The sequence below is a fragment of the Tachyglossus aculeatus genome, chromosome 22 (assembly GCF_015852505.1).
Source record: "Tachyglossus aculeatus isolate mTacAcu1 chromosome 22, mTacAcu1.pri, whole genome shotgun sequence".
NCBI classification, from domain to species: Eukaryota; Metazoa; Chordata; class Mammalia; order Monotremata; family Tachyglossidae; genus Tachyglossus; species Tachyglossus aculeatus.
In genome coordinates this window covers 56,069,629-56,084,163 of record NC_052087.1, presented here as the reverse complement: position 1 = coordinate 56,084,163, position 14,535 = coordinate 56,069,629, and the positions used below count along the sequence as shown (strand labels likewise).

The 14,535-nt window shown below is 48.0% G+C and overlaps 1 protein-coding gene across 1 annotated transcript in view; it reads left to right on the top strand.

Annotated features, from left to right (window-relative positions):
* CTSD (cathepsin D) overlaps positions 1-14,535 on the top strand; it is a 50,011-nt gene that overhangs the window by 26,486 nt on the left and 8,990 nt on the right. The window contains exon 4 of the mRNA XM_038764749.1: positions 4,772-4,890. Coding sequence (XP_038620677.1) covers positions 4,772-4,890 — 119 coding nt within the window. The remainder of the gene's footprint in view (positions 1-4,771; positions 4,891-14,535) is intronic.

Genomic DNA, 14,535 nt, shown 5'->3' with positions numbered 1-14,535 from the left:
GTCTGTTCTCCCCCACAGCTGGCAGTGGTATTTATTGAGCGCTTACTCTGGGCCGAGCACTTTACTAGGCGCTTGGGAGAGGACGATAGAACATTCGTTCGTTCAGTCGGGTAGGGATCATCATCATCAATCGTATTTATTGAGCGCTTACTGTGTGCAGAGCACTGTACTAAGCACCTGGGAAGTACAAGTTGGCAACAACTTATCTCTAAACATTGGGATCGTCTCTAAACGTTGCCGACTTGTACTTCCCAAGCGCCTAGTACGGTGCCCTGCACCCAGTAGGCACTCAATATATAGCATAGAAGCAGCGTGGCTCAGTGGAAAGAGCCCGGGCTTGGGAGTCAGAGGTCATGGGTTCAAATCCCGGCTCCGCCACTTGTCAGCTGTGTGACTTTGGGCAAGTTACCTAACTTCTCTGGGCCTCAAGTTCCCTCATCTGTAAAATGGGGATGAAGACTGTGAGCCCCCCGTGGGACAACCTGATCACCTTGTAACCACCCCAGCGCTTAGAACAGTGCTTTGCACATAGGAAGTGCTTACTAAATGCCATCATTAATAAATACGATTGAATTCATTCATTCATTCAGTCGTATTTATTGAGCGTTTACTGTGTGCCGAGCACTGTACTTAAGCTCTTGGGGAGCACAAATCGGCAACATCTAAAGACGGTCCCTACCCAACAATGGGCTCACGGTCTAGAAGGGGGAGACGGAAAACAAAACATGTAGACAGGTGTCAAAACCGTCAGAATAAATAGAATTATAGCTATATATACAACAGAATTGGTATATACAGAACACAGTTGGTAGACACACTCCCTGGACAGGGAGACCAGAATAGGAGCTAACATAGCCTGGCGGAGTGGCTAGAACACAGGCCTAGGGGTCAGAAGGACCTGGGTTCTAATCTGAGATCTGCCACTTGTCTGCTATGTGACCTTGGGTAAATCACTTCACTGGGCCTCAGTTTCCTCATCTGTAAAATAGGGGCGGACACTGTGAGCCCCATGTGGGACAGGGACTGTGTCCAACCCAATTTGCTTGTATCTACCCTACTGCTTAGTACGGTGCCTGGCACCTAGTAAGTGACACCTGTCCACATGTTTTGTTGTCTGTCTCCCCCTTCTAGACTGTGAGCCCATTGTTGGGTAGGGACCGGCTCTAGATGTTGCCAACTTGTACTTCCCAAGCGCTTAGTACAGTGCTCTGCACACAGTAAGGGCTCAATAAATACGACTGAATGAATGCTTAACAAATACCATTATCATTATTATTATTCTCTGTCTCAGTTTCCTCATCTGTAAAATGAGGATTGAGACTGGAGCCCCAACATCATCATCATCATCATCATCAATCGTATTTATTGAGCGCTTACTATGTGCAGAGCACTGTACTAAGCGCTTGGGAAGTACAAATTGGCAATATATAGAGACAGTCCCTACCCAACAGTGGGCTCACAGTCTAAAAGGGGGAGACAGCATGGGACAGGAACTGTGCTTGTATTCATTCATTCATTCATTCATTCAATCAATCGCATTTATTGAGCACTTACTGTGTGCAGAGCACTGAACTAAGCGCTTGGGAAGTACAAGTTGGCAATATATAGAGATGGTCCCGACCCAACAACAGGCTCACTTGTATGTACGCTGCCGCTTAGTACAGTGCCTGGCACATAGTAAGTGCTTAACAAACACTGTAACAATAATAATTTATAGAGAGAGAGAAGCAGCGTGGCTCAGTGGAAAGATCACAGGCTAGGGAGTCAGAGGTCATGGGTTCTAATCCCAGCTCTGCCATTTGTCAGCTGTGTGACTTTGGTCAAGTCACTTCACTTCTCTGGGCCTCAGTTACCTCATCTGTCAAATGGGGATCAATCAATCGTATTTATTGAGCACTTACTGTGTGCAGAGCACTGTACTAAGCGCTTGGGAAGAACAAGTTGGCAACATCTAGAGACGGTCCCTACCCAACAGTGGGCTCACAGTCTAGAAGGGGGAGACAGAGAACAAAACAGAACATATTAACAAAATAAAATAAATAGAATAAATATGTACAAGTAAAATAGAGTAATAAATATGTGCAAACATATACAGGATATACATATATACAGGAAGACACTGAGCCCCTTGTGGGGCAACCTGATAAATCTGTATCTCCCCCAGCGCTTAGAACAGTGCTTGGCACACAGTAAGCACTTAACAAACACCAACATTATTATTATTATGTACTGTGGGGACGGGAGGGAAGATGAAGGAGCAAGAGTGACACAGAAAGGAGTGGGAGAAGAGGAGAGGAGGGCGCAGTCAGGGAAGGCCTCTTGGAGGAGATGGGCCTTCAGTAATAATAATAATATAATAATAATAATAATAATGACATTTAGACTGTGAGCCCAATGTTGGGTAGGAACTGTCTCTATATGTTGCCAACTCGTACTTCCCAAGCGCTTAGTACAGTGCTCTGCACACAGTAAGCGCTCAATAAATATGATTGATGATGATGATGATACTAAATGATTACTATGTGCAAAGCACTGTTCTAAGCGCTGGGGAGGTCCCAAGGTGATCGGGTTGTCCCCCGGGGGCTCACAATCTTAATCCCCATTTTACAGATGAGGTAACTGATGCCCAGAGAAGTGAAGTGACTTCATCATCCATCATATTTATTGAGCGCTTACTGTGTGCAGAGCACTGTACTAAGCGCTTGGGTAGTATAAGTTGGCAACATATAGGGACGGGCCCTACCCAACAGTGGGCTCACAGTCTAAAAGGGGGAGACAGAGAACAAAACCAAACATACTAACAAAATAAATAGAATAGATATGTACAAGTTAAATAAATAAATAGAGTAATATTTACTCTATTGTGACTTGCCCAAAGGCACACAGCTGACAGTTGGTGGAGCTGGGATTTGAACCCACGACCTCTGACTCCAAAGCCCGGGCTCTTTCCACTGAGCCACGCTGCTTCTCTAAGGTTTTGAAGGTGGGGAGAGCAATTATCTGTATGATAGGAGAGAGGCAGTTCAGCCTAGCGGGAAGAGCCCGGGGCTGGGAGTCGGAGGAGCCGGGTTCTAATCCTGCCTCCGCCACTTGTCTGCTGGGTGACCTTCAGCAAGTCAGCTCACTTCTCTGTGCTTCAGTTGCCTCGCCTGTAAAATGGGGATTAAAACTGTGAGCCCCATGCCAGACAGGGACTGTGTCCAAATGGACAACCGTGTCACTTCGCTTCTTTGTGCCTCAGTGTCCCCATCTGGAAAGTGGGGATTCAATAACTCTTCTCCCTCCTACTTAGACTCTGAGCCCCTTGTGGGTCACCTTGTATCTACCCCAGTGCTTAGTATAGCGCTTGGCACATAGTAAGTGCTAAATAGGTACCCCAGTTATTATTATACTAATAATGGCATTTATTAAGCGCTTACTATGTTCTAAGCACTGGGGAGGTTACAAGGTGATACTTCCCAAGGTGTACTTCCCAAGCGCTTAGTACAGTGCTCTGCACATAGTAAGCGCTCAATAAATATGATTGATGATGATGATGATGATGATGATGAAGGTGATCAGGTTGTTCCTCAGGGGGCTCACAGTCTTCATCCCCATTTTACAGATGAGGAAACTGAGGCCCAGAGAAGTGAAGTGACTTGCCCAAAGTCACCCAGCTGACAAGTGGTGGGGCTGGGACTTGAACCCACGACTTCTAACTCCAAAGCCCTTGCTCTTTCCACTGAGCCATGCTGCTTCTCTTCATTCATTCATTCAATCGTATTTATTGAGTGCTTACTGGGCGCAGAGCACTGTACTGAGCGAAGCATTAGTACCTAAACATTTAACAAATACCATGAAATATAAAATCCTTGGCTAATTGCTCTACTCTTAGCCAATGCTCACCTCTGCTGAAATTTTGTAATGCTGCTTTTCCGCTAGTCTTTAAGCTCGTTATGGGCAGCAAACGTGCCCCCCGATTCTGTTGCCTCCTACTCTCCCAAACGCTTACTACAGTACTCTTATTTATTTTACTTGTACATATTTACTGTTCTATTTTGTTAATGATGTGAAGCAGCGTGACTCATTGGAAAGAGCCCGGGCTTTGGAGTCAGAGGTCATGGGTTCAAATCCCGGCTCCGCCAATTGTCAGCTGTGTGACTTTGGGCAAGTCACTTCTCTGGGCCTCAGTTCCCTCATCTGTAAAATGGGGATTGAGACTGTGAGCCCCCCGTGGGACAACCTGAACACCTTGTAACCACCCCAGCGCTTAGAACAGTGCTTTGCACATAGTAAGTGCTTACTAAATGCCATCATTAATAAGTACGAGACAAGCTGATCACCTTGTAATCTCCCCAGCGCTTAGAACATAGTAAGCGCTTAATAAATGCCATTATTAGTATAATATACTATATACTTTGCACATAGTAAGCGCTTAATAAATGCTATAATTATTATTATTATCTAGCTTTATTTGTTCTGATGACTTGACACCTGTCCACATGATTTGTTTTGTTGTCTGTGTCCCCCTCCTAGACTGTGAGCCCGTTGTTGGGTAGGGACCGTCTCTATATGTTGCCAACTTGTACTTTCCAAGCGCTTAGTACAGTGCTCTGCACACAGTAAGCGCTCAGTAAATACGATTGAATGAGTGAATACTCTGCCCGTAGTAAGCGCTCAGTAAATACCCCCGAGTGGTAGACTGGGCCGGGCGCCGGTAGGAGGAGGGACCGGGGTGGAGGTGGTCTGGAGCATCGGCGGGGGGCATGTCTGAGAGTCTCGGCCCCCCCAGGGATCCATCACAAGTACAACTCGAAGGCGTCCAGCTCGTACGTGAAGAACGGCACCGAGTTCGCCATCACCTACGGCAGCGGGAGTCTCTCTGGGTACCTGAGCCAAGACACCGTGTCGGTCAGTCGATCCTGCGGCCGGGGGTGGGCCGGGGAGAGGTGGCCCCCTCGTCCCCTCGGGGGTGGGGGAGGGCCGGGAAAAGGTGGTCCCCTCACCCCCATTCATTCATTCATTCATTCAGTCGTATTTATTGAGCGCTTACTGTGTGCAGAGCACCGGACTAAGCGCTTGGAAAGTCCAGTTCGGCAACAGAGACAATCCCTACCCAACGACGGGCTCACCGTCTAGAAGCGGGGACACAGACAGCAAGACAAGTAGATGGGCATCAATAGAAATAAATAGAATTATAGATAGATACACATCATTCATAAAATAAGTAGAAAAATAAGGATGTACATAGATACACAAGTGCTGTGGGGCAGGGAGGGGGGTAGAGCAGAGGGAGGAGGGATTGGGGGTGGGCCAGACAAAGGTGGTCCTGTCATCCCTTCGGAGAAGGCAGCGTGGCTTAGCAGAAAGAGCCTGGGCTTGGGAGTCAGAGGTTGTGGGTTCGAATCCCAGCTCCGCCACTTGTCAGCTGTGTGACTTTGGGCAAGTCCCTTCACTTCTCTGGGCCTCAGTTCCCTAATGTGGAAAATGGGGTTAAGACTGTGAGTCCCATATGGGACAACCTGATTACCTTGTATCTCCCCCAGCGCTTAGAACAGTGCTTGGCACATAGTAAGCACTTAACAAATGCCATTATTATTATTATTATCCCCCTGGAACTGGGGGTGGGCTGGGGGAAGGTGGTCCCTTTGACTGGAACAGGCTTTCCGCCCCAATTGCCGTGCCCATTGTGCAGGGCCAAGAATCCGGTCGTGACTTCTTGTCAGCCCACCCCCTAATGGGTGAGCCCTTCCAGGAGCATCATTCATTCAGTTGTATTTATTGAGCGCTTACTGTGTGCAGAGCACTGTACTAAACGCTTGGGAAGTACAAGTCGGCACCATATAGAGATGGTCCCTACCCAACAACAGGCTCACAGTCTAGAAGGGGGGGGACAGACAACAAAGCAAAACAAGTAGACAGGCATCAAAATAATCAGAACAAATAGAATTATAGCTATATGCACATCGTTAACAAAATAGAGTAGTAAATATGTACAAGTAAAATAGTGTAATGCTGTACAAATAGATACAAGTGTTGTGGGGTGGGGAAGGAGGTAGGGCAGAGGGGGGATGGGGAGGAGGAGAGGAAAAAGGGGGCTCAGTGTGGGAAGGCCTCTTGGAGGAGGTGAGCTCGCAGTAGGGCTTTGAAGGGAGGAAGAGAGCTAGCTTGGCGGATGTGCGGAGGGATTGGGGGTATTCCAGGCCAGGGGGAGGACGTGGGCCGGGGGTCGACGGCGGGACGGGCAAGAACGAGGCCCAGTGAGGAGGTTAGCGGCGGCGGAGGAGCGGAGGGTGCGGGCTGGGATGGAGAAGTACAGAAGGGAGGGGAGGCAGGAGGGGCAAAATCCTGGAACCAGAATGACCTTCGCCTGGGCGAAGGATGCAGGCTCCAGCCCCCCCCCCCCCCCTTTTTTTTTAATGGTATTTGCTAAGCACTTAGTATGTGCCATTCATTCATTCAATCATATTTATTGAGCGCTTACTGTGTGCAGAGCACTGTACTAAGCGCTTGGGAAGTCCAAGTTGGCAACATATAGAGGCGGTCCCTACCCAACAGTGGGCTCACGGTCTAGAAGTGCCAGGTACTATATTAACCACTGAAGTAGATACAGGCTCGTCGGGTTGGACCTGTTCCCTGTCCCACGTGGGGCTCACAGCCTTAATCCCCATTTTACAAATGCGGGAACTGAGACCCAGAGCAGGTGAAGTGACTTGCTCAGGGTCACCCGGCAGACAAGTGGCAGAGCCGGGATTAGAACTGAGCTCCTTCCAACTCCCAGACCTGGGCTTTATGGCTCTATATACTAGGCCAATGGATAATAATAATAATAATAATAATAATGGTGTTTATTAAGTGCTTACTATGTGCCAGGGACTGTACTGAGCGCTGGGGTAGATACAAGCAAATCAGGCTGGCCACAGTCCCTGTACCACATGGGGCTCACAGTCTTAATCCCCATTTTACAGATGAGGGAACTGAGACACTGAGAATAATAATGATGGTATGTGTTAAGCGCTTACTATGTATCAAGCACTATTTTAAGCACTGGGGTGGATACAAGGTAATCAGGTTGTCCCACGTAGGGCTCACAGTCTTAATCCCCATTTTACAGATGAGGTAACCGAGGCTCAGAGAAATCAAGTAGCTTGTCCAAGGTCACATTGGGCAGACGGGTGGCGGAGGCAGGATTAGAACCCACGTCCTCTTGACTCCCAAGCCCAGGCTCTTGCTGCTAAGCCACGCTGCTTCTCTACAATACATTCTCTAGAATACAGTGCCTTCATTCAGTCGTATTTGAGTGCTTACTGTGTGCAGAGCACTGAACTAAGCGCTTGGGAGAGTACAGCATAACAGACACATTCCCTGCCCACAACGAGCTTACAGTCTAGAGGGTGGCACATAGTAAGTGCTTAACAAATGCCACAGTTAGGCCACCCTGCTTCTCTTGTGCCAGGGAGAGCCAGCTTGTCAGAGAAATCATCATCAATCGTATTTATTGAGCGCTTACTGTGTGCAGAGCACTGTACTAAGCGCTTGGGAAGTCCAGGTTGGCAACATATAGAGACAGTCCCTACCCAACAGTGGGCTCACGGTCTAAAAGGGGGAGACAGAGAACAAACCCAAACATACTAACAAAATAAAATAAATAGAATAGATATGTACAAGTAAAATAAATAGAGTAATAAATATGTACAAACATATACATATATACAGGTGCTGTGGGGAAGGGAAGGTCGAGCTGGTTGGTTCCTATCACAGTGGGGCCTCTCCCTCCCAGAGGCGCCGTTACCCAGATAATCCCGTCTTTTAGACTGTGAGCCCACTGTTGGGTAGGGACTGTCTCTATGTGTTGCCAATTTGTACTTCCCAAGCGCTATAGGAAAGGGGAGCGAGCGAGTCTAGCTGAGTAGAAAGGGTAGAGTTGAGAGCAGTAATCTGATCATCAAGACTGGGTAGAGAGGAGAGGGCGGCGAGGTGGGGTGTGAGGCGCTCCGAAAGATGGGTGGGGTCCAGAGAGCGGAGATCTCTGTGAGGGAGTAATACGGATTTACGGGGGAAAGGAGTGTGAGTGAGGAGGCAGGTGAGAAGATTATGATCAGAGAGAGGGATCACAGAGTTGGTGAGGGTGGACACAGTGCAGCGGTAGGAGATGATGAGGTCGAGGGTATGACCAAGTTGGTGAGTGGGCGAGGTGGGGTGGAGGAAGAGGTTGGCAGCGTCAAGGAGAGATAGAAGGCGGGCGGCAGAGGAGTCGTTAGGGATATCCATGTGGATATTGAAGTCTCCGAGGATCAGAGTGGGCATGGAGAAGGAGAGAAGGAATGTGAGGAAGGGGTCAAAGTCGTTAAAGAAGTTGGAAGTGGGGCCCGGAGGGCGGTAGATGACGGCTACAAGAATCTGGAGGGGGTGGTAGAGGCGAATAATGTGGGCTTCAAAGGAAGGGAAGGAAAGGGAAGGGGGAGGAGGGATAGTGCGAAAGCGACATTGGGGGGCGAGAAGGAAACCGACACCTCCTCCTTTTCCGGTGAGTCTGGGGGAGTGGGAGAAGAAGAGGCCTGCACTGCAGAGAGCAGCAGAAGAGACCGTGTCGTCCGGCGACAGCCATGTTTCAGTTAGGGCGAGGAGGAGTAGAGAACTGGAAAGGAAAAGGTCCAGGATGAAAGGGATCTTACTTAAAATGGAGCGGGGGTTCCAGAGGCCACACTTGGCATCAGCTGTCGAGGGTGGGGAGGGAGGGGGAAGGGTGCGAGGGGGTGGGGAGGGTTTGGATTGGGATGAGTTGGCGGGGCCCTGGGCGGGGAGAGTGGGAAGGGGGGTGGCGATGGGAAAGGAGAACTGGGATGGGGTGGGGACGGGGAGAAGGGGAGGAGGGGGGCCGGGAGGGAGAAGCGGAGGACCTGCGCTGGTACAGAGGAATCCTTGGTAGGGGTTGAGGGGGAGCGGTCTTGGTGGGTGAGAGGGAGGGAAACAACAGTGGGCTCACAGTCTAAAAGGGGGAGACAGAGAACAAAACCAAACATACTAACAAAATAAAATAAATAGAATAGATATGTACAAGTAAAATAAATAAATAGAGGAATAAATATGTACAAGCATATATACATATATACAGGTGCAGTGGGGAAGGGAAGGACAAGCTGGTTGGTTCCTATCACAGTGGGGCCTCTCCCTCCCAGAGGCGCCGTTACCCAGATAATCCCGGGGGGCACCGAGGCAGCCAGCCTGGTCTGGGCAAGATAATACTGGGGGCGGGGGCGGCAGCTCTGTCTGTGCCCCCCTCCGCCCCTATAATAATAATAATAATAATAATGGCATTTGTTAAGTGCTTACTATGTGCAAAGCACTGTTCTAAGTGCAGGGGGCAGGTTGTCCCACGTGAGGCTCACGGTCTTAAACCCTGTTTTACAGATGAGGTTAACTAAGGCTCCAAGACGTTAATCAATCAATCAATCGTATTTATTGAGCGCTTACTGTGTGCAGAGCACTGTACTAAGCGCTTGGGAAGTCCAAGTTGGCAACGTATAGAGTCAGTCCCTACCCAACAGTGGGCTCGCAGTCTAAAAGGGGGAGACAGAGAACAAAACCAAACATACTTACAAAATAAAATAAATAGATATGTACAAGTAAAATAAATAGAGTAATAAATATGTACAAACATATATACATATATACAGGTGAATAATGATAATGATGGCATTTGTTAAGTGCTTATTATGTGCAAAGCACTGTTCTAAGCATACATGGTGATCAGGTTGTCCCACGTGGACTCAGCCTTAATCCCCATTTTACAGCTGAGGGAACTGAGGCCCAGAGAACTGAAGTGACTTGCCCAGTCACACAGCTGACAATTGGCAGAGCTGGGTTTGGCAAGTTAAGTGACTTGGATTCGAACCCATGACTTGGACATGGGATTCGAACCCATGACCTCTGACTCCAAAGCCTGGGCTCTTTCCACTGAGCCACGCTGCTTCCCTATCAACCTCCGCCTTTTACTGGATCCTTAATCAGCCCGGGGCATCTGTTGCTTTTTAATTAGGTCCGTGTTTCCCAGCCTGGCGGGCGCTGGGGGCTGGGCTGGGCACCCCCTCTCCCGTCTGGACGGCACGTCCGAGCCGCCCCCGGGGTGGCTGGGAACCGGCCGGACCGGCTCCTGGGTCCCTTGGGCCTCACCCAGGCAAGGGAGGGATTTGGGAGCGGGCACGGACTCTCCCCTTCCCAATCCACATCTTGGGACACCCAGTTCTCCCACGGGCCCCATCCCTAGCCCCGCAGTTCCTGCTATTTACCGAGCTCCCACGGCTAGCGTATCACTGTATTGGACGCTTGGGTGAACCCCCCGGGGGACAACCTGATCAATCGATCAGTCAATCGTATTTATTGAGCGCTTACTGTGTGCAGAGCACTGTACTAAGCGCTTGGGAAGTCCAAGTTGGTAACTAGACTGTGAGCCCACTGCTGGGTAGGGACTGTCTCTATATGTTACCAACTTGTACTTCCCAAGCGCTTAGTACAGTGCTCTGCACACAGTAAGCGCTCAATAAATACGATTGATGATATATAGATATACACCTGTATATATGTATATATGTTTGTACATATTTATTACTCTATTTTACTTGTACATATCTATTCTATTTATTTCATTTTGTTAGTATGTTTGGTTTTGTTCTCTGTCTCCCACTTTTAGACTGTGAGCCCACTATTGGGTAGGGACTGTCTCTAGATGTTGCCAATTTGTACTTCCCAAGCGCTTAGTCCAGTGCTCTGCACACAGTAAGCGCTCAATAAATACGATTGATGATGATATAGAGACAGTCCCTACCCAACAGTCGGCTCACAGTCTAAAAGGGGGAGACAGAGAACAAAACCAAATATACTAGCAAAATAAAATAAATAGAATAGATATGTACAAGTAAAATAAATAGAGTAATAGATGCATTCTCCCCAGCGCTTAGAACAGTGTAAGCACTTAATAAAGGCCATCGTCATCATTATTATTATAAGTCTTGTGGTATTAAGTGCTTACAATGGGCCGGGCACTGTAAAAAAAAGCACTGGCGTGGATACAAGCAAATCAGTTCGAACACAGTCCCCGTCCCACGTGGGGCTCGCAGTCTTAATCCCCTTTTTACAGATGAAGGAACTGAGGCTCAGAGAAGTCAAGTGACTTGTCCAAGGTCACCCAGCAGATAAGTGGCGGAGCCAGGGTTAGAACCCAGGTCCTTCTGTCTTGCTGGCATCCAGCAGGTAGCCCGTGGTGCCTGAGGTTCAGCTGGTTGGCTCCGCCAGGCAATCATCATCATCAATCATATTTATTGAGCGCTTACTATGTGCAGAGCACTGTACTAAGTGCTTGAAAAAAGGAGCTTGTAGTCTAGAGGACTCAGAAAGTCTGTGGAATTTGTTGGAGTCAGAAAGAGATTTCAAAACTCTGACTCCAGCAAATTCTGCAGACTTTCTGAGTCACAATCGTATTTATTGAGCGCTTACTGGGTGCAGAGCATTGTACTAAGTGCTTGGGAAAGTGCACTATAATCAATCAATCGTATTTATTGAGCGCTTACTATGTGCAGAGCACTGTACTAAGCGCTTGGGAAGTACAAATTGGCAACACATAGAGACAGTCCCTACCCAACAGTGGGCTCACAGTCTAAAAGGGGGAGACAGAGAACAGAACCAAACATACCAACAAAATAAAATAAATAGGATAGAAATGTACAAGTAAAATAAATAAATAAATAAATAAGTAGAGTAATAAATAAACAGATGCATTCCTTGCCTGCAACAAGCTTACCGACTAGTAAGCGCTTAACAAATGCCATTATTATTATTACTATAATTACTATTATTAGTATACTACTATTCTACTACTACTACTATTCTACTATTATATTACTTATTATACTATTACTATAATTATTACTATTAGTGGTGGAGCTGGGATTAGAACCCAGGTCCTTCTGACTCCCAATCCTGTGCTCCCTCTGGCCGCTCATTCTCAGACTCTTTCAGGATGGCCTAGTGGAAAGAGCATGATTCTGGGAGTCAGAGGTCATGGGTTCAAATCCCGGCTCTGCCATGCGTCTGCTGTGTGACCTCGGGCAAGTCACTTAACTTCTCTGTGTCTGTTACCTCATCTGTAAAGTGCTTAGTACAGTGCTCTGCACATAGTAAGCGCTCAATAAATACGATTGATTGATTGATTGTAAAACGGGGATCGACCGTGAGCCCCATGAGAGGCACAGACGGTGTCCAACCTGATGACCTTGTATCTACCCCAGCACTTAGAACAGTGCTTGGCACATAGTAAGCGCTTAACAAGTACCATAATTATTATTATTTCATGGACTCCTCCCCTCCTCCCTCACCCTGCTAACTGTGGGAGTCCCTCGAGATTCAGTTCTGGGTTCCCTTCTGTTCTCCATCTACACCCGCCCCTTTGGAGAACGCATTCGCTCCCATGGCTTCAACTGTCATCCCAGTGCTTGGCACATAGTAAGCGCTCAACAAGCGCTTAGAAGCAGCATGGCTCAGTGGAAAGAGCCCGGGCTTTGGAGTCAGAGGCTGTGGGTTCAAATCCCGGCTCCGCCACTTGTCAGCTGTGTGACTTTGGGCAAGCCAGCGTGGCTCAGCGGAAAGAGCCCGGGCTTTGGAGTCAGAGGTCATGGGTTTGAATCCCGGCTCCACCAGTTGTCTGCTGTGTGACCTTGGGCAAGTCACTTAACTTCTCTGAGTCTCAGTTACCTCATCTGGGGGATTAAGACTGTGAGCCCCACGTGGGACAACTTGATCACCTTGTATCCCCCCCCCCCCAGTGCTTAGAACATTGCTGTGCACATAGTAAGCGCTTAACAAATGCCATCATTAGTATTATTAAGTCACTTCTCTGGGCCTCAGTGACCTCATCTGTAAAATGGGGATGAAGACTGTGAGCCCCACGTGGGACAACTTGATCACTTTGCATCCCCCCCCAGCGCTTAGAACAGTGCTCTGCACATAGTAAGCGCTTAACAAATGCCATCATTATTATTATTAAGTCACTTCTCTGGGCCACAGTGACCTCATCTGTAAAATGGGGATTAAGACTGTGAGCCTCCCGTGGGACAACCCGATCACCTTGTAACCTCCCCAGCGCTTAGAACAGTGCTTTGCACATAGTAAGTGCTTAATAAATGCCATCATTATTATTCTAACAAGTGCCATAATTATTATGCCAATTCTCCATCTCCACCCCTGATCTCTCTCCATTTCTACAGTCTCGTATTACTTCCTGCCTTCAGGATGTTTCTACTCGGCTGTCCCATCTCCACCTCAAACTTAACGTACCCAAATCCCGCCCCCCGTCCCTCCAACTTTCCCTTCACTGTAGACAGCTCCCTTCCTGTCTCAGAAGCCTGTAACCTTGACATTTTCCGTGATTCATCCTCTCATTCAATCCACATATTCAGTCTGTCATTAAATCCGGTCTGTTCAACCTTCACACAATCTGCCTTTCCTCTCCAGCGGGAATGCTACCACGCTGATCTAAGTACTTAGAGAGGAGGGAACTGAGGCCCAGAGAAGTTAAGTGACTTGCCCCAGGTCATCCAGAGAAGCAGCGTGGCTCAGTGGAAAGAGCCCGGGCTTTGGAGTCACCGGTCAGGGGTTCAAATCCCGGCTCCGCCAACCGTCAGCTGGGTGGCTTTGGGCAAGTCACTTCACTTCTCCGGGCCTCAGTTCCCTCATCTGTAAAATGGGGATTAAGACTGTGAGCCCCACGTGGGACAGCCTGATAACCTTGTATCCCCTCAGCGCTTAGAAAAGTGGTTTGCACATAGTAAGCGCTTAACAAATACCATCATTATTATTATTATTATTATTATTACTTATCCTATCTCAGCGGGATTATTATACCAGCCTCCTCGCCGACGTCCCTGCCTCTTCCTCTCTCCGCTCCAGTCCGTACTTCCCTCTGCTGCCCGGATCATTGGTCTACAAAACGGTTCAGGCCTTATCTCCCCACTCCTCAAGAACCCCCAGTGGTTGTTCATCTCAGTGGAAAAGAGCCCGGACTTTGGAGTCAGAGGTCATGGGTTCGAATCCCGGCTCTGCCACATGTCTGCTGTGTGACCTTGGGCAAGTCGCTTCACTTCTCTGAGCCTCAGTTCCCTCATCTGTAAAATGGGGATTAAGACTGTGAGCCCCACGTGGGACAACCTGATCACCTTGTATCCCCCCAGCGCTTAGAATAGTGCTTGGCACATAGTAAGCACTTAACAAATGCCATTAAAAAAAAAAAAAAACGTGGACAGGTGTCATCAGAATAAATAGAAATAAAGCTAGATGCACATCATTAGTGCTTGGCACATAGTAAGCGCTTAACAAATGCCATTAAAAAAACAAACATGTGGACAGGTGTCATCATCAGAATAAATAGAAATAAAGCTAGATGCACATCATTCGTGCTTGGCACATAGTAAGCGCTTAACAAATGCCATTAAAAAAACAAACATGTGGACAGGTGTCAAGTCATCAGAATAAATAGAAATAAAGCTAGATGCACATCATTCGTGC